The 26,839-nt window shown below is 40.4% G+C and overlaps 1 protein-coding gene across 3 annotated transcripts; it reads left to right on the top strand.

Annotated features, from left to right (window-relative positions):
* Positions 1 to 1,553: 1,553 nt before the first annotated feature.
* Positions 1,554 to 25,194, top strand: LOC113025402 (kinesin-like protein KIF2A). Of its 3 annotated transcripts, XM_026173098.2 has the most exons (21): positions 1,554 to 1,755; positions 2,617 to 2,711; positions 4,179 to 4,298; positions 4,508 to 4,562; positions 5,275 to 5,394; positions 6,546 to 6,646; positions 7,935 to 8,030; positions 8,178 to 8,232; positions 9,609 to 9,771; positions 9,852 to 9,942; positions 10,028 to 10,091; positions 10,176 to 10,267; positions 11,524 to 11,666; positions 11,784 to 11,988; positions 14,580 to 14,690; positions 14,789 to 14,856; positions 15,447 to 15,536; positions 17,412 to 17,559; positions 18,153 to 18,254; positions 22,384 to 22,519; positions 24,480 to 25,194. In XM_026173098.2, exons 1-21 carry the CDS (start codon positions 1,581 to 1,583, stop codon positions 24,563 to 24,565), a joined length of 2,316 nt encoding a protein of 771 aa, XP_026028883.2. In that variant the 5' UTR covers positions 1,554 to 1,580; the 3' UTR covers positions 24,566 to 25,194. The 3 variants fall into 3 exon arrangements, with proteins under 3 accessions (XP_026028883.2, XP_026028884.2, XP_080160246.1); XM_026173099.2 differs by lacking the exon at positions 15,447 to 15,536; XM_080304120.1 differs by lacking the exons at positions 17,412 to 17,559; positions 18,153 to 18,254; positions 22,384 to 22,519; positions 24,480 to 25,194 and adding an exon at positions 17,180 to 17,350.
* The last annotated feature ends 1,645 nt before the right edge of the window (positions 25,195 to 26,839 follow it).

Raw genomic sequence — 26,839 nt, 5'->3', positions numbered from 1 at the left:
TCAGAGATGCCGAGAGAGGAAAGTCTGCTTAGAAGGACAGAGTGAGAAATGGTGTCAAAGGCAGAGCTCAGATCTAAAAGGACGAGAATGGTGAGAAGACCAGAGTCAGCTCCGATTAAGAGATCGTTAGTGACTTTAAGTAGAGCAGTTTCGGTACTGTGACATGAGCGAAAACCAGATTGAAATCTCTCATAGATGTTATTATTAACCAGGTGTAAATGAAGTTGAGCTGCAACCACTTTTTCGAGTATCTTAGAAATGAAGGGTAGATTGGAAATCGGACGGAGGTTGTTAAAGTTGTTAGGATCTAAAGAAGGTTTTTTCAGTATAGGAGTGACTAGAGCAGTCTTCAATAAGGAGGGAACGATACCGGTGGTGAGAGAAGAGTGAATGATAGCACAGATGAGTGGGAGTAAAGAAGAGAGGCAGGATTTCACAAGCCCCGTGGGCATGGGGTCAAGATGAATGAAAATGAAAGATTACAAAGATTACAGGCTACTACAAACATAATGGGTCACTCTCAGGAGTTCCAGCTTGATGAGATGCCACTCGTACAACAAATTCAGTTCTAAAATTTCCTTCTACTACTCTACGGTCAAGTGATTGGGAACAATAGCAACTTTTTTGTTTTGTCAGAAGCTCAAACTGGCTTAAAATAGAATAGAGTGAGTTAACAATCCTGGGGTTTCTGTAAACATAAAGAAAATCAAGAATAAACAGTCCTGGTTGAAAATGTTACTTTGAAAAATCTGCTTTAAATTCAGCTTCCATAAAAAAAGATATAGCATTGTTTTAAAAATACGACTTAATGTTCAGTGATTGTCCTTACAATAATGCTGGTTTAAAAAAAGATGCACTTTTTAATTAAAGTAGTGAATCATAAAAATGATATTTGTCAATCAGTTATGTCACCATATCTGTTATGGTCTTCTGTCTGCCTTCATACAGTCACAGTTAACTTGTTTTTGTAAATTATTATTATTATTATTATCATTATTATTATTATTATTATTATTATTATTATTATTTATATGCATAAAACTGGATGAATACATCTTAATTCGTTATATTAAAAATAAATTATGTGATATATATACATTTACAGTCTCTCTCTTTTCGCTATGACAAAACATCACAAAAAACAATGAACAGAATTGCCACAATATTTTAAACAGATGCACATTTTGGTATAAACTGTACTCGTTAATTCCTGTCCTGATTCACAGTCACAAAAAACTGGAGAGGACAGAATGTCGCCTGTCAGGCTCCTAAGGTTCTGAATCAGTCCAAAATCGAAAAGTTCATTAGCTTTTATTGAGCTTAGATTGTTGATTTTTTTTTTAATAAATAAAAAAATAAGATATATTAATCAAATTTTCTGCCCCATAATAATTATATTGTCCAAGTTACAGAAAATGGAAATAAAAGTAAAGTATCTACATATTTCGTTAATTGTACTAACAACAACAGGATTACAACGTGAATTTTTGTTATAAATTTAACGACAGTAGTCCGTTTTTATTATTTATTTATTTATTTATTTATTGGGTTGAAATTGTAGGTGAAAACATCAGTGGCGCATGCGCACCTGCTCTTCTCCGCCTGTCTTCTCTCCTGACAGACCGCAAATGACCTCAGTCTCCGCAATATCACACAACAGACTGGAGCGCTCAATAAACGGCATACCGGGAGCGATGGCCGGGATGTTCGGGAAGATATTCGTTGGCATTTATGTGGAGATAAAACGGAGCGACGGTACGTAGCATGCTCCGCTCACACATGCACATTCAGACACACCGCTCTCCATCCGGCCGGTCCGCATGAGAGCAGCTAACGTTACCGCTCAACGCAGCCGGGTGTTTTTGCTAGCTAGCAGGCTGCTACACTGTCATTCACAGGAATGTCGCAGTAAAAGGTCGGCGAGCGAAATGTCAGAGACTCAAAAATGACACAAATAGTCTTTGACACGGTGCTGCTGTGTCTGTCAGTGATGCAGACATACGGCAATGGGTCGACCTGACTGCAGGGCTGCGGGCGGGTCCGTCCACCTGCTGTCCGGTTGACACCTACCCTGCCGCCCTCCCTCTCCTTCCTCCCGTCCATTGCTTCATGGCCGAAACACCTCCGGTTAGAGGACGGGATGCAGGCACAAGTCTGCACTGCATCATGCACCATGCAGCGGTGGCCTGTTAACCAGGGCTGATGGATGGCTGATGGGGGCCTTTCATCTCCAACTGTATTTCATCTCAGTAAAAAAATCGCACGACTTTCAAACTGCTCTGTGTATTTTAATATTTGTCTGATGGCTAAGAACCCGGTCAACAGTCACTACACGCAGCGCTTGCAGTGGTGTGATTGACAGTCTCAACATCATCCTTCATCAGCCACACCCATTTAGCATATCAGCATCCTTATTTTAGGGTTTAAGTTTTCCCTGTAAACACTGAATGACTGATGGATCAGTTTATTTGTTGTAAGATAATGCACAAAATATCCTCAGGCCTAATTACTGAACATTAGCTTTATGGCTCATAAGTTGGTGTCTGTATGAGCATTGGCTCTACAGTCTGGTCCAGCACTGCGCAGGCCTAGCATCCATCTGTATCCTCTCTGCAGGACGAATACACCAGGCGATGGTCACATCACTGCATGAAGACAATGAGAGTGTGACAGTGGAATGGATTGAGAACGGAGACACCAAAGGGAAAGAGGTACATCTACCTCTGCACTCGGTTTCATTCATTATGTCCTGAAATGTAGTGATTTGTAATTTGTAATTCTCTTCCTGAATTGTTGTCAGGAATTAACTTTCAAATATGGCACCTGTCTGTAGTTTTATTTGTGTTGCTGATGAAGTGACTAAAAAGTGATTGTCTGCCAAAAAATGATAGCTGGTATTTAAACTGTTGTAAATGAGTTGCTGGCCTATAACCTGTGAAACATATCTTAATAATATCAAAGCATTTTGAGCCAGAAACAATAACCCTGTCAGACATCAGATGCTGCAATCAGTTTTGTCAAAGTGACTTTTATATACGCGTTATTTATCAAGGTAAAAACTCTTATTCATATTAAAAATGGCTTTTTAAGAGGGATCTGGCCAAAAGAGAGGCAGAAATTGCAACAAACATGACATAGTACTGTAAAGATGTTTTAAGTAGCCAAAAAGGACTGGATTGATCGTAATAAAAAACAAGGAGCAGATACAATATTACAGAGTCATGAAGATACTTGCAAAATAGGTAATTTCTTTATTTTATACATAACAGCTTAGTGAATCCTGACCACACAATATTTATCAGTATACGTTAGAGATGAAAAACACAAAGAAACACTGGAAATCACTTTTTGGAACACCTGAAAGCAATGAAATAGACATGAGTATCTTATTACTTGCTTTATCCTGGACATGTTGTAATGCTGTTGTAACATATAACATATTGCTGTACCCGATGTAGTGCACTACAAGTATCTCAAGTGTATAAGCATAAAATGCTTAAAAAAGATAGAAGTAGACACCGTCACATGACCCATAGTTTAATAAAGTCCTCATGTCAAAAGGTGAGCTTTTTTTTGGGAATTGTAATGTTGATGTTTTGAAACCAGATGTGATAAGTAAGGTTTACCAAAACTAGGAAAGACTGGAAGATTTAGCAATACTACATTCACAAAAACAATGTAGGTTTGCTTTAAGACAAAACCTGCTTTATTGTTCATTTTAGAATCTAATTAGGACCATAATTTCATGTGTGTGTGCAATAAGACCTGAAACTCATAGGCCATTTTCCCATAGGCTTCTATGCAATCAAACTTCTTTTTAAAAAGCTAAAGAATGTCCTCCTGCTGGCAACCAGAAAGATCGCAGATTTTAACGAGCTTTGTCATTGGCAGAATTATCTGAGCTTTTTTTTATGTTGGGTGTTCATTTGGGAGGCTAAGTTCACCTTTACATCATTACAGCCTTCTAAAAGAGTAGAAATATTGAAAAAATATTATTGATAAAAGATATTACGACAAATTAAGCAGTCACATACTGCAAAGATAAACGTTATTGATCATCTTTATTGATGTTCTCAGCAAATACAGCCCCTGTTGCACTTGATGAGGTGATCTTGAGCCCCTGCTTAAACAAAGATTGTAACGATAACAAAGGAATTTCTTTCTTTTTTCTGATTTAGATTGATCTGGAGAGCGTCTTTGCTCTGAATCCAGATGTAGCTCCTGATGAAGAGATACCACAGAGTCCCGAGGCTCCTGTTCCTCCCTCCAATGTTGCCAAAACCAGCAAAGTACCCAAGGTCTACTTCTCAACACCAGACATCATTAATCAATCACTCCTATTTGCACATGACCTTTTAACAGAATATTACTATTATTCCTGATTTGAAGAGATTATGCTGTATTTATTGCTATAACATATAATTCAGTTTAGACATTTTTCCTTGCATACTTTGTGTACTCCCTTCTTTCATTCTTAATTCAACTCTAATGATTATGGTCTTTATAGACCAGACGGACTACAGCAATACCCAAGGCTGAAAATACCCCACGGGAGAACAGAGGTACGTTCTCCCACTAACAGCTCTGAGATATGAAGCTTATAATTTAATCATTTTCTACTTCGATACAGTTGGTGCTGCCCGATCATGTAAAAAAAAAAAAGAGTTTATGGGAAGCAGAGTGAGTGAGGGTTATTTTCTCGGAAATTACTGTAAAACAGTTTCACTACAACTTCTTTAACTCACCTTAAAGTCAGTTTTTAAGGTGAGTTAAAGTTTTCCCAATACAAGAATTAGTCCAAGTGATTAATAACTGTAAAAGTCAAAGATAGAAATTTGTATACAACAGGGTTTTGTAAGAATGTAATAATGACTCCCAGTGTGCATTTAGGAAGAAACATCCAATAAGTGTGCTGAAATTTCTTTCTTATGAATGTTTAACTGAATTGACAAGAAAAAAAATCAGTGTTAAATATTTAAAATTGTAATATTTTGTTAGAATTAAAGAGTCATGTTTGGTTGTATTTACTCTTCTAATGATAAAATCCCCTGCTTCACGAGTCTGTCAGTTATGACAAAATGAATGGTTAAGTTTGTGCAGTCGGTTTGAAGCAGTCAGCATAGAAACACTGGCATGAACAAACCTCACAGAAAATCTAAGAGGGTCACTGTGAACACTTCTCCTGAGAATTTGGGTTTAACTTTGTATAATTTGGGTGAACTGCCTTTTTAATGTTTTGAGATGAGCAGTTACACTGGATTGTGTGCTCCTCAGCTGCCTCAGTGGGAACAACCCGGGCACGTCCCAGTCAGCACAGCCAAGCTGCGGAGCCACCCCCACCAACCATCGTTCCCCAGCCTGCCGTAAACCAGTCCCTGATACAGCAGCAGAACGGTAACACAGTCACCCCGTCTGCAAACTTCATATGAGAGAGGATTCATGTCCACATGGCTCTGTTTGAAATTCTCTGGAGGGAGTTTCCAGCATCTCTGTTGTTGTTCTCTGTAGCAGTGATGTCATGCTCCCACACAGCTGTGTGTCTAAGGGTGTCAAAGGCTCTTTCACTCGCTGTGGCTTCATACTGCAGCACTTGTTTAAGTTTTTCCTCTGCTGTTGTTTGAATGACCATAAATATGTAAATAAGATCAGGCCTTCAAATAGCACTCAAAACATAACATTTGAAAAAAGAAATACTGTAAATAAAAAGCCATATTCAGTGTAATTTTTTTTAAAAATCAGTTAAATCTAGCAAGTTTTTTGTAGACCTGCCCACCGGGCTATGTGCATACACTGAAAGCAAGAGCAGAACGGAGCCGACATCATGACACAGATGAACTCAGACACAGAATGACAAATGGAGCTTGGCAAGATATGGGCTGAGGGACTGAATCAATCAAATCACTGCCATGTGTTTTAGGAATACTCCAGGACTTTTAACACGTTTAAAATAATGCTGGTTGCCAATTAAAAAAACACCCAGGTTAGGGGGCATTCACAATTATCAACAAATTATTTTTTACAACTTATGAATTGGCTAAATGGATGTAGTCTTTATAATATAAAGTTTTAGATATTGTACATTTTACACTTGATTATTGAGAATGACTGATTTAAGGTGATGCATGCATGATGCATCTGTATAGTAGAAAAACTGACTTTTAATTCAAGATTTGAAAGTGGGACATATAATAAAAGTTGAACAAGATTAATTAAATTTATGAAACCATTTAGATTTTAGGTAAATGTACAAAGCGTAGTGTAACTACTCAGCTACACAGTTCTTTTGATTTATTTCTTTTTTTTTCCCTTTTGTTGTATGAAGTGTTTTGTCGATGTGGTGGCCAGATGACTGAGTAGGAGCATCAGCAAAACTGCAGCTCTTGTTTTGTGTGTGTAAAAGTAAATGTAAGGCATTATGAGTCAGCATCATCAAAAATAATTGTTAATGTATCAGAGGGAATAGTCCCTGTTACTTCAGCCTGTAACCATATGTATATATATTTTGATGCTGATATTTTAGGCCACTGTGCTCCTTGTTTTTTCAGCACGGAGGAAATCTAACTGTGTGAAGGAGGTGGAGAAACTGCAGGAGAAAAGAGAGAAGAGACGTCTTCAGCAACAAGAGCTCAGAGAGAAGAGGGCACAAGTGAGAACTCAAGCATACACTACAGTACTTTACATTATACACACATCAACAAACACATTACCACAGTGTGAAGTGGAGAACCATTTGTTTGAGAATTATCTCTAGATATGAAGCTGATTTATAGCATACCTGCCAACACATGTTCCCAGGGTTTTTAAGACATCTCCTGGAGGCCACCTGTTTTACTATTTGTACTGTAACACTTCCAAAATTTGCAAAAATGCAAAATGTCTACTGTCTTCACTTTTTCATCTAAATAACTTCAAAGTTCAGTATTTGAGCCAACCCCACCACTCTAACAAACAAAAGTCCCAGATTTTCAAACCTAAATGCTGAAAGTTCTGGTTTATAGTCATAACTATAAGACATGGATAATAATGCTGCCTCTCACACAACAGGAGTTTTACCCACTATACTGTTGTACTGTGTCTCTTTATAAAAAAAAAAAAGGTCAACAGAATTATGCACAAACAACTAGACTCTGTACTGTTAACCCAAGATTAAATATACTGTATATATTTTTGCTTGAATATTTTGACCTTAATGCATGTGGATGTGTGGACTGAGCTTTTTTCTGTGCTTATTTCTATTGTGTGTGTCTGCTGTAGTCTTTCACAGTGTGCTGGTAATGTTCCAGATTTGCAGTAGCAAATTATTGAAACTATAATGCATGCCATTAATCAGGTTTTTTAAATATAACCTCATGTTAAATAAGCAAAACTGTGACAATATGAGTGAAATGAAAAAGAAAAAAACATGGATAATTATACTCCAAAAAAACAAAGCAAAAGAAACATTACTCATCAAGTCATATTAACTGAAACTGTGAGAAGATTTAATAAGCACTGTTTTAATTAATCAGTCAGCTCATGTAGCATTTAATAAAAACGTTTAAATTCTGAAAACAGCTGAAACAACACAAACTTTTAAAGGAATCAGATGCTTCAGTTTTTTTCTTTTGATTATTGCAGCTGTGTTCGGTTCACAGTGTTCTGAGCAGGTGGCCCTAGAGTTAAAACATATAGTTAGTTGGAACTAAAAATCAAAACGTGATCTACCAAACCCATTTTAGAGAGCACTGTCTGGATACAAAAAGTATTCTCAGGCTGAAAGTAGCTTCTAATCGGCTGATTTAGACAAAAGACTTAAAAGTACGTGACGTGTCACTCAAAATGTTAGGATGTTGATTTTGAATTAATTAATTCACGAATAATTGAAATGCTTTCTGAATGTTTTTATTGTCTTTGTCATTATGTGATCAATACTTTTGTTTTCTGTGCCACTGCAGGAGGTGGACGTTAATTTACCAAACTATGAGATTATGTGTATGATCAGAGACTTCAGAGCCAGTCTGGACTACAGACCTTTAACCACAAACGATCTGGTGAGTCCAATTTAGATCTGCTGGTCAGAAGGAGTCAGTAGAGAGAGAGGTACCTGAGAATGTTGGAAGAAAGGAGAAACGAGGAGGTCATATGGCCAGTACAAAGGTGTGAACCGCACTATTTATTCATGTCTTCTCATGTTTCAGATTGAGGAGCACAGGATATGCGTGTGCGTTCGTGCACGTCCCCTCAACAAAAAAGGTAAGAGCATATTTATGTAGCAGCTGTATTCAGAGAAACTGTGAAGCCGTTCAAGCTCAGACAGCTAATCAAAGTAGTTTAGAATTGGAGAGATGACCCCTGTGAGGAGGTGGAAAGCCTCCCTAAAAGTTTTTTATTGTTTACATCCACTATATCAATCAGATCTGCCTGATTTTGGACACTCATGGATAGGGATGGGTATCGTTTAGGTTTAATCCGATACCGGTGCCAAACCGGTACTTTTTAAACGGTGCCAGTGCTTAAACGGTGCTCGAACCGGTGCTTAAAGAATGAAGAACACAAACTTTGTCCAAAAACCTCTCATGTTCAGCTGTTTTTTTGTAAAAAGATAACAATGTTAGTCTTCTCTGCAGCTATGTGGCATATATGGTATCACTCTTGGCTGGAAGCAGTGCTTAAACAATGGAAAAACACAAACTTTGTCCTAAAACCTCTCAGCTGTTTTCCACTTTTTCTTTGGGCATTTTAGCCTTTTTGGCCAGGGTGAAGGGAGCATCTGCCGTCAAACAAGAAGACAGCCGCATGTAACTACGACGGTGTTTGCTAGTTCACCTTACGTGCATTAATGGTGGTTAGCCTACTCAACGTAAATTACACACGAACAACATTAAGCTACTCACGCAGAGAAGAACGGCTGCTGCTGCCATCATCATCCGTCATCATTTCTGCTACACTGGCAGGGCTAGGGGCCAGGACTCTCCTCTTCGGGTTCATGTTGCTAACTCCTGGTCCGATAACAGGCACCACACCCGCAGTAGATGTGCACGGTGTGAGGTCTTGCAGCAAGCTATCAAATACGGCGCATTTCTAGACTTTTAAAAAAACGCTATGGGTCGCCAGGCGTTTCATCAGATTCGAGGTGTTACCTCCTTTGCACAGTATCACCTTAAAGCACTTGTTGCAGGCTGCTGGGTTTGCATCTTTTGCTGTGAAGTACAGCCAGACTTTTGACCACTTCGCCTTGGGCGTTTTTAATCTGTAGCTCTGCTCTAAAAGAACGTACGTACCTGGACCCGCCTACTATCCTCGGAAAGGTAAAATGATTGGCTAGAATCCAAAGTGTATGACATCTCAGGGAAATAAAGCACCGAAATGTGCGCTGCTTTTCGGTCTGGTTACTACCGTTTATGTCAGAACCGGTGCCATCATGGCACCGGATACCGGTACCCATCCCTACTCATGGGTCATTTCTTCTGTTGTGGTGCCAATTGTGTCCATTTTAAATATTATTTCTAAAAATCTCTGAATGTCGATTAATTAAAAACAAGTAACAGGGATGTCTATAGACTGCTGCTTGTCCTTGCCCTTGTACATCATTGTAGCCTGTGTCTATAACAATGACTGTGTCTCTTCAGAGTTATCAACAAAGGATCTGGATGTGATCACCATTCCCAGTAAGGACGTTGTAATGGTCCATGAGCCCAAGCAGAAAGTTGACTTGACCCGCTACCTGGAGAACCAGACCTTCCGATTTGACTATGCCTTTGATGAGAACTCCACCAATGAAATGGTTTACAGGTACACTGTTTTTTCTTTTTTCTTCATGCTGTAGCACTTGAGTCAAATATTCTGCTGCCAATAAACACTCCACCCTGCAGGTTCACTGCTCAGCCGCTGGTTGAGACCATTTTTGAGAGGGGAATGGCGACGTGCTTTGCATACGGACAAACTGGAAGTGGAAAAACACATGTGAGTTTTTGACTTTGATTTGAGAAGTTTGGTTTTAGTGTCATAAAACCAAACTTCTCAAATTCTAACTCATGTCTCTTTTTAGACAATGGGAGGGGACTTCTCAGGAAAGAACCAGGACTGCTCCAAAGGGATCTATGCACTGTCTGGTTAGTTTCTGCTTTACTGATTATTATTATTATCATTATTATTGCTGGTCTCTCTCATTTAGGTGTGTCCTTCTCTCCCTGCAGCCAGAGACGTTTTTCTCATGTTAAAGAAGCCAAATTATAAGAAGCTGGACCTGCAAGTTTTTGCCACATTTTTTGAAATTTACAGTGGGAAGGTAAGTGTGTTATCATCACTGATCAGTTAAGCTGTATGTTAATATATAATAAAAAAAAGGTTAAATAATTGATGAATAGAGTCATGATGAAGGATGAGACATTTACTTCAATTTACTTCAAAAATACCACATATTTATATTTAACTGTTTATGCCAATGTGCTTGATTCTCTGTAGCAGACGGGTACCTCAGTCACTGGAAAACAAATTGTTATGTTTATAACTTCTGTTCCCTGAACATATATAATGTCGGCCGCACTTGCACATACACACCCCTGTCATCACAGTCAGTCTGATAGCTGCTCTTCACCAAGCCCAGCTGCACAACAGAGCAAGCTAGTGTTTTACCTCATTCCTCTTCTCCAGGCAATAGAAGTATTAAACATAACACTTTGTTCCCTTTCAGTCGGTTCATTCAGAACAACACAAATAGCATGGAACACTGGCATTCACCAGGTGGAACATACTCTCAGTTGTGGTCTTGTTTTGCCTCCTGAGGCACCTTTGGTGCTCCATGCCAGGGAGATAGGCTCCATAATCGAGTGGGAGAGCTTATAACTTATACTGCACTTCTTGGGCAGCAACAGAGGAACTTCAGGATCTCCCTCCTCCTCACATGCAAACGTGAGCCCCTCTCCACACCCTGTGGAGGCTCATGAGTGGGCCTTTGCTCTAAGGCGACTAACATGGAACTTGACCTGAAGTAGGCACCGCTTTCTTGGCAGGGAGCAGATGAACTGTGAACCTGTAAGAGCTAGGTGCAAGCTTGGGATTCATATCACATCTGGGCATGATATCGCACGTTATTTGTATTATTTGTCAGCAGTGAGGGATTGAAATTAAATGGTGCTACTTCAGGAGGAAGTATGCTGTAAATGTTAATATTATGACAAGAATGACTTCAAATGATAAAGACAGGTAGTCCAGAAAAGTTTTTTTAAGGACCGGCTCTGATTAAAATTAGCTGTAATGAGAATTGCTCTAGGAAAGGAGGTTCATGTGCCTTGACCAGATACCAGCAGCTCAGATCAGGGACCATGTTAAACACATCTCAGCATAAGTGGCTGGTGGTAAATCATGTGAATGATTCTCATGGTAGAAGTGCTGCTAGGAAAATACTACATGGGGTAAGAACCATCAGCACAAGTAATGGAAATTAAATCAGGAGAAATTTGCCAGAGTCCAGTCCTCTGTCTTTGTGAAGCTGAGAAAAGGTTAAACTGCTAACGCTACTGTTGAGCATATTTGTGTTTGAAGGTGTTTGACCTGTTAAACCGTAAAGCCAAGTTACGGGTGCTGGAGGACGGGAAGCAGCAGGTGCAGGTGGTGGGCCTGCAGGAGAGGGAGGTGAAATGCACAGAAGACGTCCTCAAACTCATCGAAGTGGGAAACAGCTGCAGGTAAACGTGATTTTTTTTTTCACATATGGATATGTGAAAACACTAAACAGTAACAAGATTTGAGTTGGAGAACCGCTGAATGAACCCCCTGAACACCCCCCACCATGCCTCTTGCAGGACGTCTGGGCAGACATCAGCCAACGCTCACTCCTCCCGAAGTCACGCTGTTTTCCAGATCATCCTGCGTCGGCGGGGGAAGATGCATGGAAAGTTCTCTCTTATCGACCTGGCGGGGAATGAGAGAGGGGCAGACACGTCCAGCGCTGACCGGCAGACTCGCCTCGAGGGAGCAGAGATCAACAAGAGTCTGCTGGCACTCAAGGTCTTCGCTTTAGTACTACAGATATTCTGTTCTTTAGTGTTGTGCTTCTCATATAGTTGTGATTTCAGAAGTTTACATACACTCATTTTGGGTATTAATGTCATTTTCATTTTAAAGATTTCTTTGAACTGTTTATTTTCCAGGGTGAAATGATTGCACACCATACCTTTGCTAAAAAAAAAGAATTATACTTTGTAGAACAACAGAAAAGTCCTAGTGAAGGTTTTCATTTTTTCAAGTCCTGGAGCACATGAATGTCCTGCAAATCTAATTAACATTGACATGAGCAGTTTTGATGGTAAAGGAAGGCAGGTATAACAGTGAAAAAGCAAGCAGCAGAGGTGGTAGTGAAGGTGGATGAGTTAAAATACTCGGGGTTAACCATGCAAAGTGACAGTACAGAATTCAATTCAATTCAATTTTATTTATATAGCGCCAAATCACAACAAAAGTCGCCTCAAGGCGCTTCATAGATACAGAGAAAAACCCAACAATCATATGACCCCCTATGAGCAAGCACTTTGGCGACAGTGGGAAAGAAAAACTCCCTTTTAACAGGAAGAAACCTCCAGCAGAACCAGGCTCAGGGAGGGGCGGCCATCTGCTGCGACCGGTTGGGGTGAGAGAAGGAAGACAGGATAAAAGACATGCTGTGGAAGAGAGACAGAGGTTAATAACAGATATGCTTCAATGCAGAGAGGTCTGTTAACACATAGTGAGTGAGAAAGGTGACTGGAAAGGAAAAACTCAATGCATCATGGGAATCCCCCGGCAGCCTATGTCTATTGCAGCATAGCTAAGGGAGGATTCAGGGTCACCTGGTCCAGCCCTAACTATATGCTTTAGCAAAAAGGAAAGTTTTAAGCCTAATCTTAAAAGTAGAGATAGTGTCTGTCTCCCGAATCCAAACTGGAAGCTGGTTCCACAGAAGAGGGGCCTGAAAACTGAAGGCTCTCTCTCCCATTCTACTTTTAAATACTCTAGGAACAACAAGTAGGCCTGCAGAGCAAGAGCAAAGTGCTCTAATAGGGTGATATGGTACTACAAGGTCATTAAGATAAGATGGGGCCTGATTATTTAAGACCTTGTATGTGAGGAGCAGGATTTTGAATTCAATTCTGGATTTAACAGGAAGCCAATGAAGGGAAGCCAAAACAGGAGAAATATGCTCTCTCTTTCTAGTCCCTGTCAGTACTCTTGCTGCAGCATTTTGGATTAGCTGAAGGCTTTTCAGTGAGTTTTTTGGACATCCTGATAATAATGAATTACAGTCGTCCAGCCTGGAAGTAATAAATGCATGAACTAGTTTTTCAGCGTCACTCTGAGACAGGATATTTCTAATTTTAGAGATGTTGCGCAAATGGAAGAACGCAGTCTTACATATTTGTTTAATATGTGCGTTGAAGGACATATCCTGGTCAAAAATGACTCCAAGGTTCCTCACAGTGTTACTGGAGGCCAAGGTAATGCCATCCAGAGTAAGAATCTGCTTAGATACCATATTTCTAAGCTTTTCAGGGCCGAGTACAATAACCTCAGTTTTATCTGAATTAAGAAGCAGAAAGTTAGCGGCCATCCAGGTCTTTATGTCTTTAAGACATTCCTGCAGTTTAACTAATTGGTGTGTGTTATCTGGCTTCATGGACAGATAGAGCTGGGTGTCATCTGCATAGCAGTGAAAATGTATGCTATGTCTTCTAATAGAACAAAGAGTTCAGAATGTCCCAGAGGAAAAGCCTGCGCATGCGCTTCTTTCACCACTTAGCTCTCATGTCGACGAGGGGATGCTGCAAACAGAAAGAAAATGTTACGGATACTTTCGATTGATTTAATATTAAGACGATTAACTTGGATTCTTACACCGACTATTCCCACTCACCGATCGCTACGGAGACAGCCTGCACTCGCTTCACCTCACAAGAGAGGTGAAGCGAGTGCAGGCAAGGTGAAGTTGATGGAGACAACTGTCAGGGGTAATTTGTGACAGAAGAATAGCAGCAAGAGTGAAAGGTAAGGTGGTAGTGAGATTTGGTATGATGTATGGTTTGGACACAGTGGCACTGACAGGAGGCCAAGTTGGAGGTGGCAGAGTTGAAGATGTTAAGATCTTTGTAGGAGTAAGCAGATTGGACAGGATTTAATAAGGTGCTCTGGTTGAGCAGCTTTGAGGGGTGGGGTTTTTGGACATGTCAGAGGAGGGATAGTGGATATATGAAGCAATGGATGTGAAGACAGCAGGCAGGAGGAAAAAAGGGATCAAGAATATCTTTCAGGGGCATTTTGCTGCTGTATAATCAGAAGAACATCCATCAAGGAAAATGCAACAAATAGGCTATAGATATAAAAAAAAAGCAAAAAAACAACAACTTTAAGACAGCAAAGAAGATTCTTGGAAGATTCTACAGGAAAGGAGGAGATGGAGGCAGGCAATCTCGAGAAAACCCAGATATATTCAATTGACTTGAAACAGCAAATCATCTGAGAAAAGAAAAATAGTAAATATTTCCTAGTTCTCCTTAAATTATTTTCAAAAATGACTATAATTAGTTAGCCAGATTTTTTGCATAATTGGGCATGGTGTATGTTTGCAGGAGTGTATTCGAGCCCTGGGCAGAAACAAACCACACACTCCATTTAGAGCCAGCAAGTTAACCCAAGTGCTGCGGGACTCGTTCATCGGAGAAAACTCCAGAACATGCATGGTAAGAAAACAACATGTACCCACTATAGACAGACACAATAGAAAGTGATTACAGATTTGGTTGCAGTTTTGGTAAATCCCTCTCTCATCTTTTTACAGATTGCAACCATCTCTCCTGGGATGGCATCTTGTGAAAACACACTGAACACATTGAGATATGCCAACAGGTAGGAAAGATTCTACTGAAAGGCAAAAAAAGGTTTTCAGATATAACATTAAGATGAATGCACATTGAGTTATAATTTCAAATTTATACACCTTCACTTTCCACTAACTACCCTGACTTTCAGGTTTTGTCAAAAGCATCAACATAAAGTTCTAAAGTGGACCTGTTATACTGATTTCAAGTTCCATAGTTTTATCTATTATACAAGATTCAACTGTCAAAAAATTCAATTCAACTTCAACTTCTCTCACTTTAAGCCAGCTTTCTTCTGATTGGCTGCCTATCACAAACAGAAGTTTGGAAAATTTGTTTATTAAGCACATTCACCATTGTAACAGTATAGAGAATTATTTAAAATTTTGTGTTTGAGGAGTTTGCATGAAACATAAAGCCAGATTTTTCTTGAAAATGTTGACTTATTGTGAGGAATATTCTTAGTTATCTGTGTGCTCCGTTTGTCTTTCTCCTCTGTTGAATGAATTCATAAAAATGTAAAATAGAAAAGACTACATAACATAACATAACATGATCCTCTCCTGCCTCCACTTGTTGATGTGTGTTTCTCTCCCCTGTCATGCATTTTTTTCCCAGAGTAAAGGAATTTGGGATAAGTCCCTCAGACATTCCCTTCTCCCAGAGTGGGGGTGGAGGAGGTCGCTCTGAGCTCTCCCCTACCTATGAGTATGATCATTTTGCTATGTCTCTTAACAGTGTCCTGCACAATTAGTTACCCCCGTATTGGCATTTCACATGAACCCAGGCAGCCGCTTTGTGTCTGTTTCTAAAAAGATCATTGAGGGTCCTAACATCATCAGTCACCATAATAATGGTGTAATCATTTTTGTAGGGTCTTTACCTTACAAGATAAAGTGCCTTGAGACAACTGTTGTTGTGATTTGGCATTATATAAATAAAACTGAATTAAATTCAGTTTAGCTGGCATGTGAACCAAGGTTAAAATGAGTTCATTCACTGTCTGCCTCACTTTACTTATTATTTACAAAGTTTTTTTTATTGCTTTAACCTCCTAAGACCCAAACTCTTCCACAGAATGCATTTTTAGTTTCTCTTTGATATTTGGGCCGATTGGGGCCCTATGAATGTAAAAACGAAGAATCACCAGATTTCTTTATTATTTTTTTTACCTTATTTTTGTTTTTAAGAAAAATAAGAACCACATATGGGGATATTTGTTTAAAATTTTGATAGAACAGTAGCTGTATAATGTCCTCGTAAGTGGATATCAGGCCCTTGTAGAGCAAAATTGAGTATTTTGGTCTAAATAACCCAAAATGTGATGTCCACATATGTGGACGCCAGGTCCTAGAAGGTTAAGTCATTCACTTTTTTTGTTAGTCTTATTTTATTTTTGTCAACAAATCCTTTTGGGGAAAAAAAAAACAATAACAATTGTACTTTTCTATGAAGTATTACATTATATAAGTATTATATATTTTGCACTTCCATCCCAAAACACTCCAGTGAGATACACTGTTGCACTGGATGACAAATTTTTTAGTTGCTGTAAAAACTAATTGTCATTTATTGTGTTTTAAACCCACATACATGTCTTCGTAGTGCAAATAATTATTCACTAAAGCAGCAGTATCAAATATAGGGCGTGGGGGCAGAAATTGGCCCAGCACAACCTTCCCTAATGGCCATTTATACTGCACCAATGTAATGACGCAACTGATAAGCTGTTAAATGACAGAAAAGATCCTGTTCTTTCACTATCTATAGAAATTTCAATTTTTTATAAGGGGTTCACAGTAAAAAAAAAAAAAAGAGGGGCATTTTCTGTCAATTAACAACACATATGACCTTCCTGTTAAAGGAGCGATCCTCAACAAAGCTGCTCATAGGGCAATGGGGTTCTCTCAGTGTTGCTGTGGGCTTTTACCTTAAAATATAAAGCATCTTCAGGAAACCGTTAATAAAACTGATCTAAAATGAAGAGTACGTTAACAATTCATTTATAAAATTATGTGCTACAATAATTTATGGCTGGCAAAAAAAATATAAAAAAATTACACCGCATCCTGATCTTTCCATTCAGCATACCATTTGACAACTGCCTCCTCTGGGTTCTGATCTTTCTGTAAGATTTGTTGGCAAAAAGTAAAAAAGAAATCGCTACATCACCTTACCAGTATCATCCAATCTATTCAATATATTTTAGCTTTGTGTCACCTATCATGATGCATGTGCCCCACTTTGTTCCATCTCTAAATCCCAAATTCAGCAGAAGTGTAAACTTTTTGGTTTTCTTTGTTCTTTAGGCTTTTTTCATCAGTCATTTGTTGACTTGACTTGTTTTCCAGACGTGAGTTCCCAAAGCCTGCATGAAGTTCTTCGTCATCATCTTCATCTTCATGTTTCTTTCTCATAACTCACAGTATTCATCACTGATTTCTTGGCATGTTGAACCACTTGTCACCGACGCGACACGTTTGTATATTTCTCATATACAGCTACACACCATTGTAGCTCACCTCTGCAGTTGTTTGCAGTTGTCATACTGTTGGTTTACCTATAGTGCTGATGTGTTGTCAGGGTGAAGGAGCTCACAGTGGACCCTGCGGCAGCCATGATGGAGAGCCATCAGGGAGGACACATCACGCAGCTGGAGGTGCTGGAGGCTCAGTGGGGAGTGGGGAGCTCTCCACAGAGAGATGATCTGAAGCTGCTCTGTGAACAGAACGTAAGAACATCTGCTGCCCACGCACGCTACCATGACAGAGAACATCTGAACCCACAGCAGCTCCGTGTGAAAAATATAGATGCTAGGTTTCCACAAACTGACTTCAGTTGGCTGGGAACTGCTGAGCCAGATGATAACTTGCATTATTCCACAAATGTGGCCCATAGAAAACAATAATATTCAAAATACCTCCTACCTTCTCATATCTTTACTCTAGCTCCCTGCCACATTCACAGTTCAATTCAGCACTAAGTCTGCTTGCAGGTTCTTGCACAGTTACTTTCCATATAAAACTAGTTTCAACAAAATAAACAATAGATCTTGCCTTCCTCTGCAGTCACTTTATTTTTTAACTTTTATGTCATAACCCTCATTCACATTGTGGCTGATGGTGCCTCATCTGGAAAATGGTCATGGCTGAATATTGAATAACATTAGGATTTAATAAAAGAAGTAAATGAAGTACCTGTGGGTTTTGGTACATTATTATTATTTCTTGGAATTTATCTAGCATAATTGTTTTTAGTTTAAATTTGCATATATTTCCTGCAGTTTTAAATTCATAATCACAGCACTGGCTTTGTTTATTGTAGGAGGAAGAGGTTTCCCCGCAGCTCTTCACTTTCCATGAAGCCGTCTCTCAGCTGGTAGAAATGGAGGAGCAGGTGCTAGAGGATCACAGGGCTGTTTTTCAGGTACAGTAGGCCAGAAGATTTCTGTTTTTCCATTTACAGCTAAAAATAATAGGAAATTAATAACCAATTGTAGCTAATTGCTATGCCTAGCCCCACATACCTGATTGATCATTTGTTTTGAGGCATGTTAGTATAGATACAGATTTTTTCTGAACAATGCTAAATCGTTTATTATAATGGGTAAAGCTTTAGTTTTAAAAATCTGATATCCTAAGCAACAGTTCACAGCTAGCACTGGAATTCATCTACCCTATTTTCTCAAGAGGCTTTACCTTTGCCAGACCTTCGTCCACCCAAGCTATCGAGCGTATTGGGCGACAAGGTCTCTCCATCGATTACGATTTCCAGCAAGCTCTTCACCTTTATCCCAAGCAATGCAAAGGGCTTTGAGGTCATAATGGAAGGTCCGGTGCCAGGTCAGCCATGGCCGTCCCCTGCCACAACCTCCAGGTGGAACCCATCTGAATGTTTTGTTTGGCTGTCGTCCATGCGAATGATGTGCCTGGCAAGTTTTTGACGGCAGCATGCGATAATCACGCTGAGGTGAGGACGGTTGCTTCATCGTAGCACCTACTCATTGGTGACATGATCAAAGTATCGGATCTTCATTATCCTTCAAAGGCAGCACTGGTGGAAGACGTCCACCTTCCTGGTAATACTGGCCGACGCTTTACACCTTTCAGATGCATAGATTTCCATTGGGATGATGGTTGAGGCGTACTAATGAACCTTGATGTTGATTGAGATGGAGGCAGATGACCAGATATTTCACATTTGTTGGAATACCAACGAGGCTTTGCCAGTGCGGCTCTTGAAATGAGTCTCTCAATCTCCGTCCCAGCCAATGACGCTGCCAAGGTATGCAAACCTCTCAACCACCTCGAGTTCTTGCCCACCGATCTTGATCTTAGGCATACCGGCCTGGTCGCTAATGTGCATGATTTTTGATTTTTCTGCACTGATGCAAAGTCCAACTTTTTCCAGCCAGGTTCGACGTTGGATGCTGGAGGTGGTGTCCATCTTCCACCAGTCATCTGCAAAATCAAGGTCGGTAAGTCAACTGATCCCGTCCAAGGTGATGCCTGCATCTGGCCTGACCAGGGCTTTCTTCATGATGAAGTTGAGGGCCATTAGGAACAGGAAGGGCGAGAGGATGCGTCCTTGCCTGACACCAGTCTCAATGGTGAAGAGATCGGTGTGGCCCGTGTTCATCTTGATGGAGCAGTTGGGGTGGCAGTAGAGTGACTTGAAGATTGAGATGAATTTTCGCGGGACACCGTACAGGTGGAGGATGCTCCAAAGCAAATCTCTGTGAATGCTATCAAAGGCTTTTTTGATGTCGATGAAGTTTATTGAGAGTGATCGCTCTCAATTAACACATATCATTGAACGCTAACTGTTCGATGATGTTCCTGAGGGTGAATATTTGGTCAGTGCATGATCGTCCATGTCGAAAGCCCGCCTGTTCTTCGCAGAGGCGTTGGTCGGCAGTGCCTTTAAGTTGGCAGAGTAGCATGGTGAAGAAGGCCTTTCTTTTGACAGAGAGTAGGGTGATTCCACACCAGTTTGTGTACTCCATCATGTTGCTCTCCTTTGGTAGTTTGAGGATGACGCCTTTCTGACAGTTTTTGGGGACGGCCTCCATTCACCAACATTCATTGAACAGTTTTGTGAGCACATTTGTAACAATCGGCCCTCCATATTTCACCAATTCTGATTGGATTTCATCCATGCTGGCTGGTTTGTTTGATTTTTGAGCTTTCATCGCCAAACAGACTTCATGTTGAGATATGGTGCCTTCTTCTACTTGAAGAGCTCCCAGTTCTTCTTGTTGCTCAAAATTGTATGTGTGGGTCAGTGTTTCCCAGAAGTGTTTGACTCAACAAGCATCCTGCTTTTCTTTGGTCACCAGAAGTTTGTCATTCTTTATTCTGTTATCTGTTCAACAAAATACATAGATGTATGAAGTCCTTCCATGAAGTCCTTTGTTGATAGCTTTAACCTGTTTAAAGCTACATCGACATTCCCAGCGAGCTGAGGAAGAAAAGACAGGGGTGTCGTGCTGGGAAGGAGCGCCGTCGCCCGAGAAGGAGACGTTATCGACCATCTCTTCCTTCTGTAATTATTGGAAACGTAAGATCTTTGCCCAATAAGATGGATGAGGTCACGTCGCTAACCTGGTCACAGAGGGAGTACCGGCAATGTAGCATCATGATGCTAACGGAGCTAACTCCGGACACAAGCGTGACACTACCGGGATTCCAGCTGCTGCGAGCGGACAGGACGAGAGACAGCGGTAAGAGGAAAGGAGGGGGACTGGCAGTGTTTGTAAATGACAGATGGTGTAACCCTGAGCACATCACTGTGAAAGAACAACTCTGCAGCAGAGACATTGAGCTGTTAGCCGTTAGCATGCGTCCGTATTACCTGCCCCGGGAATTCTCGCATGTTATCGCGATAACAGCTTATGCGAGTGCCAAAGACTTCACGCCCCAAGGACCTCAACAGCTACAGGCCAGTGGCTCTGACATCCCACCTGATGAAGACCCTGGAGCGGCTGGTCCTGGCTCAGCTTCGGCACCTGGTGAGCTCATCACTGGACCCACTTCAGTTTGCCTACCAGCCTGGCATTGGAGCGGATGATGCCGTCATTCACCTCCTACATCGCTCCCTCGCTCACCTGGAGACCGCTGGAAGCACTGTGAGAATCATGTTCTTTGATTTCTCCAGTGCCTTCAACACTATTCTTCCCTCGGTCCTGAAGGACAAGCTGGAGAACTCTGGAGTGGACCGTCACCTCACTACCTGGATACTGGACTACCTCACCGACCGACCACAGTATGTGAGGACTCAGTGCTGTGTGTCGGACAGGGTCGTCTGCAGTACAAGGACCCCACAGGGAACGGTTCTGGCTCCGTTCCTCTTCACCATCTACACTGCAGACTTCTCCCACAACTCCACCCAGTGCTTCCTGCAGAAGTTCTCTGATGACTCTGTAGTAGTCGGCCTCATCACTGATGGGGACGACAAGGTGTACAGAGGACTGACCCAAGCCTTTGTGGACTGGTGCCAGCTGAACTACCTCCACATCAACACCAGTAAAACCAAGGAGCTGGTGGTCGACTTCCGCAGGCACAAACATCCTCCACTGCAACCACTGAACATCCAAGGTATGGACATTTAGGCTGTGGACTGCTACAGGTACCTTGGTGTTCATCTGAACAACAAACTGGACTGGACTCATAACTCAGACTACAGGAAAGGGCAGAGCAGACTGTACCTGCTGCAGAGACTCAGGTCGTTTGGAGTGGAGGGCCCACTCCTGAAGACCTTCTATGACTCTGTGGTGGCCTCAGCTATCTTTTACAGTGTGGTCTGCTGGGGTGGCAACATCTCTGCCGGGTACAGGAAGAGACTGAACAGGCTGATCAGAAGGGCCAGCTCTGTTCTAGGATGCCCTCTGGACCCAGTGGAGGTGGGAAGTGACAGGGGAATGGTGGTTAAGCTGTCATCCCTGTTGGACAACATCTCCCACACCATGCAGGAAACTCTGACAGCACTGAGCAGCTCCTTCAGTGGCAGACTGCGGCACCCACGGTGTGGGACGGAGAGATTTCGCAGGTCTTTCCTCCCCACTTCTGTCAGACTGTACAACAAAGACTCCAACTGATCAAACACACACATCCACACATGTGCAATAACACTAAGTGCAATACTCTTTATCTGACAAAGTTGTATTTTTACTCAGTTGTATTAAGTATTTGTATTCTATTTTTATCCTATTGTATATTTTATTCTATTTATTCTACTGTATATAGTATTTTATTTTATTCTATTCTGTACAGTTGTGTACAGTATTATATTTTTATTATATTCTAATTTTTGCCATATAACTTTTGCACTGTCCACTTCCTGCTGTGACAAAACAAATTTCCCACATGTGGGACTAATAAAGGTTATCTTATCTTATCTTTAGTGCAGTAATTTACAGTAAATACCATAGAATTTGCCATATTTTTATAAGGAGGAACCACGTGCCATAACATAACTTTGACCCACTTTTGCATTCATAGGCAATATGAATTTAAAACCACATAGCCCAACTCAGCTGCATCGTTTTCCCTTACAGGAGTCGATCCGGTGCTTGGAGGATGAGAAGGTGCTTCTGGAAATGACAGAGGAGGTGGACTATGATGTTGAATCATATGCAACTCAGTTAGAACAAATCCTGGACCAGAAGATAGACATTCTTACTGAGTTAAGAGGTAAACATCATGCAGTTTCCAAATTTTCAGCCTCTTTGCATTAAGAAAGTATCAATTCTACAAGTTAGTCTGATAAATGAATAACTGTAGATGGCAACAGACACACCGTTAACAAACAACTACCAGCTGCCACAGTAATAAAAGCAATGTACCGATGTTATGTTATATATTAAGCTACATTTAAAACATTTCCTCTGCCAGCAGTTCTTTCCCACAAGGAAATGAATCTGTTACTCTCCACCAGACTCAGAAACGGCAATTTTATCTCACAAAACACAGGATTTTTCATCTACTGCAGCCTTGATGTGTATATTGGTTGGTTTGTATTATTGTCCTGTTTACAGTGCGTAAGCTTCAATCCAAACTAACGCATTACAGTGCAAGAGTGCTAAGTAGTTTCTATGATAGTGTGCCATTTCCATCAACAAACTTGCAAGTAAAATTAAAATATATCTTCACATTTTCAGTTGTACAACTCAAAATGTGTTTTGTGCAAACAACTCAAATAAGTTTTACACTTATTCATATGGTAAATGGCCTGTATTTGTATAGCGCTTTTACTAGTCCCTAAGGACCTCAAAGCGCTATAGACAACCAGTCATCCACCGTCCAACGACACGAGCCGGGGCTCGAACCGGCAACCTTCCGATTACAAGGCGAACTCCCAACTCTTGAGCCACAATCGCCCTATATAGGGGTGATATTCATATTGGATTTTTAAGAACTATACCCATATTTGGTGATTTAAAAATCTGATACTTCAATCAAGGTCAGTATTGATGAGTGTGAAGTAGTCACACTCGAACGTCAAGGAAGGTGGTAGGGAAGCAGACTATGCAGACATTTTGGGTTTCCAAGGTGAGCAATTTATTTGCAGTGAACTTAATTTAATGTATAACTTAACAAAACTTTCCCCAAATCAATTCATTTAACAAAACTCAACATAACATGGCTCTGGTGACACAGCTCACCTCTCCTCTCTCCTGCATCTGGTAGAGACTGGCTTTAAATAGGGCCATCAATTTCCCTCCAATTGCCCAGCCAGTACCACTCACTCAACTGAGGGATCTAAAACTCTACTCAGGTTATCTAAAAACACAAAACCTCTACACACTTCTAATATGCACATTTACACAACTAAATGGCAGTATTAACAAAAGGAAAAACATTCAACAAATCCCTTTAAACATTAACACAAACAAAAGGAAGCATCTCTCTGGAAAAAGAAACCCCTCCACATGGTTTGACCTGATGATGTCATGTGTGACATGATCAGGACTTTAAAATGAGGAAATGCCAAGCGGGCGTTTCCCCACACCTGACACTCATGATGACTGAAAAGACAAACAGAGTAAGTACTTAATCTGTAACATAATAAAGTATAAAGAAGCATAACTTAGTATTTGTCTTAATTTGCAGAATGTTTGATTTGCCGGCAACAAAACGCTTACACAAACAAACCCGGGATAGTGAGTGAAGCAATGTTACTTGACAAATAGCAAATCATAGCAAATACATAGAAACAGAATAATGTGTACAATGTGCGAAAAAAAGGTAAACACATATGGGACAAATGGAGAGAATTACAACTGCTTCTCCACTTTGTCACAATGAGCAAATAGCTGATTATATGAAAGAAAGAAGTTAAGCTACGAATTATATGAAAATACAAGAGACCCAACAAAGACAACACAATTGTCCAGCAGAAGGATTATCCATGATGATAGGAGAGAGATAAATCTTTATTTCCTATTCTTCACCAGTTTCTGCTCTTATCCTATCATTTCACCTTCACTTTTTATAAAATTCACATTTTGCTACAGAATATTTCACAATATTTAAAAAAAAGCTTCAGCTGGTGTATCAAATTTTGTATGAGTGACGTGATTTCATGTTATCCTTAAAGACAAAGATCATCATTTAAATAGTGCCTTCTGTGTGATATTCTCTCCTCTTCCAGATAAAGTCAAGTCTTTCCGTTGTACTCTCCAGGAAGAGGAACAAGCTAGCAAACAAATCACCCCCAAGAGGCCTCGGGCGCTATAGACGCATAACATGTGCTATTTCACTGATTGGTCCTCAGAGAGGTGAAGGCCATAAGGAGGTCAGTGCTGATGAAGCAGCTGATTTAACTCAGCTGTGATTTTATGGTGTGAGTTCCTGTAAGTGTGTTTGGTTTTCCCTGACCTCTCTGCTGTACAGACTGCTTCCTGTCATCCATCCATTTGCAAAGCCAAAGAGCGTACCGCCCACGCTCTGCCATGTTCCTGTAAAGCGTATCTATAAAGTTTTTCTCTGTGTGCTTAATCCCAAGTACTTGATTTTAAAACAAAAAAAAGTTCAGACATTGTTTTAAATTATTTTTTATCAGATCAGTCATGCTCACCAGGGCAATTTTATAAACAACTTTTGCCATTTTGTGCAATATTTGGAGGAATTTTTCTTCCTGTTCTTCCTGTTTCAGCTCGGATGAACAGGGCATGTCAAGTTTGTGTGTAACATGAGCCACGTGTTTGTGTTGATACTGTATGTAATTAAGGTTTGATTGAGACAAGCCTAAAATTAACCTTATGTGACATTAACTGCGCTAAAGGGTGCACTATGATCAAGGTGTTTCAGGATACATTTACAGAAACAGTTCTTTTTTCATTTGCCATAATAAAAGATTACTTCTTGTTGCTGTATGTGTATTTATTTAGCCCTCAGGGCACCTCCTGTGGAGCATCTAGCTAATTTTTTTCGGGGCCACTAGTTCATAGTTACTAATTATTACTAAAATATGTTTAACTACTCACGCTGTTCAAAGGCATGAAAATCTTTTCATAGCCTTCAGTTTAACATGAAAGACAATACAATACAACTTTATTTGTATAGCACATTTAAAACCAGAGGTAGCCAAAATGCTTCACATAATCCAATAAAACAGTAGTAAAATACAAATGCAGATAAGCTAGCAGATGGCTGGCATTGATTAACCAAGCATACAAGCACGCAGATAAGCAAAGCTAAAAGGTGGGTTTTCAAGACTTGAAGGTCTGGATTGAGTCAGATGTGCAAATAGTATGAGGGAGGTTATTCCAGAGGTTAGGTGCAACTGAACCAAAGGCACGGTCACCTCTGGTTTTCAGCCCTGACCTAGGTTGTACCAAGAGCAATTGGTCTCACGATCTCAGCATTCTACCGGGAGTATACACACTAAGGAGATCAATAAGGTAGCTGGGTGCAATGTTATTTATGATTTTATAAGTAAGCAGTAAGATTTTAAAATCAATGCGGTGTTTAATTGGGAGCCAGTGAGAATTGGGGTGATTGTCTCAAACCTACGAGTACCAGTTAGAAGGCGAGCCGCGGCGTTTTGGACGAGTTGCAATCTACGAAGAAGGGCAGAATGAAGCCCAGTGTATAGGGAGTTGCAATAGTCTAACCTGTATGTGACAAAGGAATGGATAAGCTTTTCTAGATCCTCACGTGGTAAGTATGGAATGGCCTTAGAAATTAAACAAAGTTGATAGAAACAAGATTTAATAACAGAGGACACATGCTTGTCAAGCTTAAAGGAGCCGTCCAGGTAAACACCCAAATTACTTGCGGAATCGGAAAGATAATCAGCGAAGGGCCCAAGGACACCAGTTAGATGGGCTCTAGGGATATGACTATCAAATATTAAAATTTCCGTTTTCTTGGTATTAAGGATAAGAGAATTGCTCAGCAGCCAGTCTTTAACTTCACTTATATAATCGAAGAAGCGAAGTATCAATGAAGTTTCATCCTCAGTCAATTCAAAATAAATTTGAATGTCATCCGCGTAGCAATGATAAGAGAGTTTGTACTTTTCAATAATACGACAAAGGGGTAACATATATAGAGAAAATAGCATAGGACCCAATACAGACCCCTGAGGTAACGAGGGCAATGGAAGAGGAGTAGGTACCCATCGTGACAGAGAAGGACCTCTCCGATAAGTAGGATTTAAACCAACTAAGAGCCATACCCGTAATGCCAACCAGAAGTTCAAGCCTCATTAACAGGATATTATGGTCCACCAGATCAAAAGCAGAAGACAGGTCCAACAAAACTAAGACGGCGGGGCGCCCAGAGTCAGTAATTAAAAGAAGATCATTGAAGACCCTCAAAAGTGCTGTTTCCGTGCTATGGCGCAGTTTAAACCCAGTTTGAAATTTATCCCAGATGTTATTCTCATTCAGATAGGTCTGAAGTTGTGATAGGACAATCTTCTCGAGGATTTTTGACAGGAACGGAAGTTGCGAGATAGGTCTGTAATTAGCGAGATTTGAGTGATCTAGGGAACGCTTTTTAAGA

Source organism: Astatotilapia calliptera, chromosome 7 (genome assembly GCF_964374335.1).
Source record: "Astatotilapia calliptera chromosome 7, fAstCal68.1, whole genome shotgun sequence".
Taxonomy (NCBI): Eukaryota; Metazoa; Chordata; class Actinopteri; order Cichliformes; family Cichlidae; genus Astatotilapia; species Astatotilapia calliptera.
The sequence above is the reverse complement of the archived record's forward strand: the minus strand, read 5'-3'. Positions and strand labels throughout refer to the sequence as shown.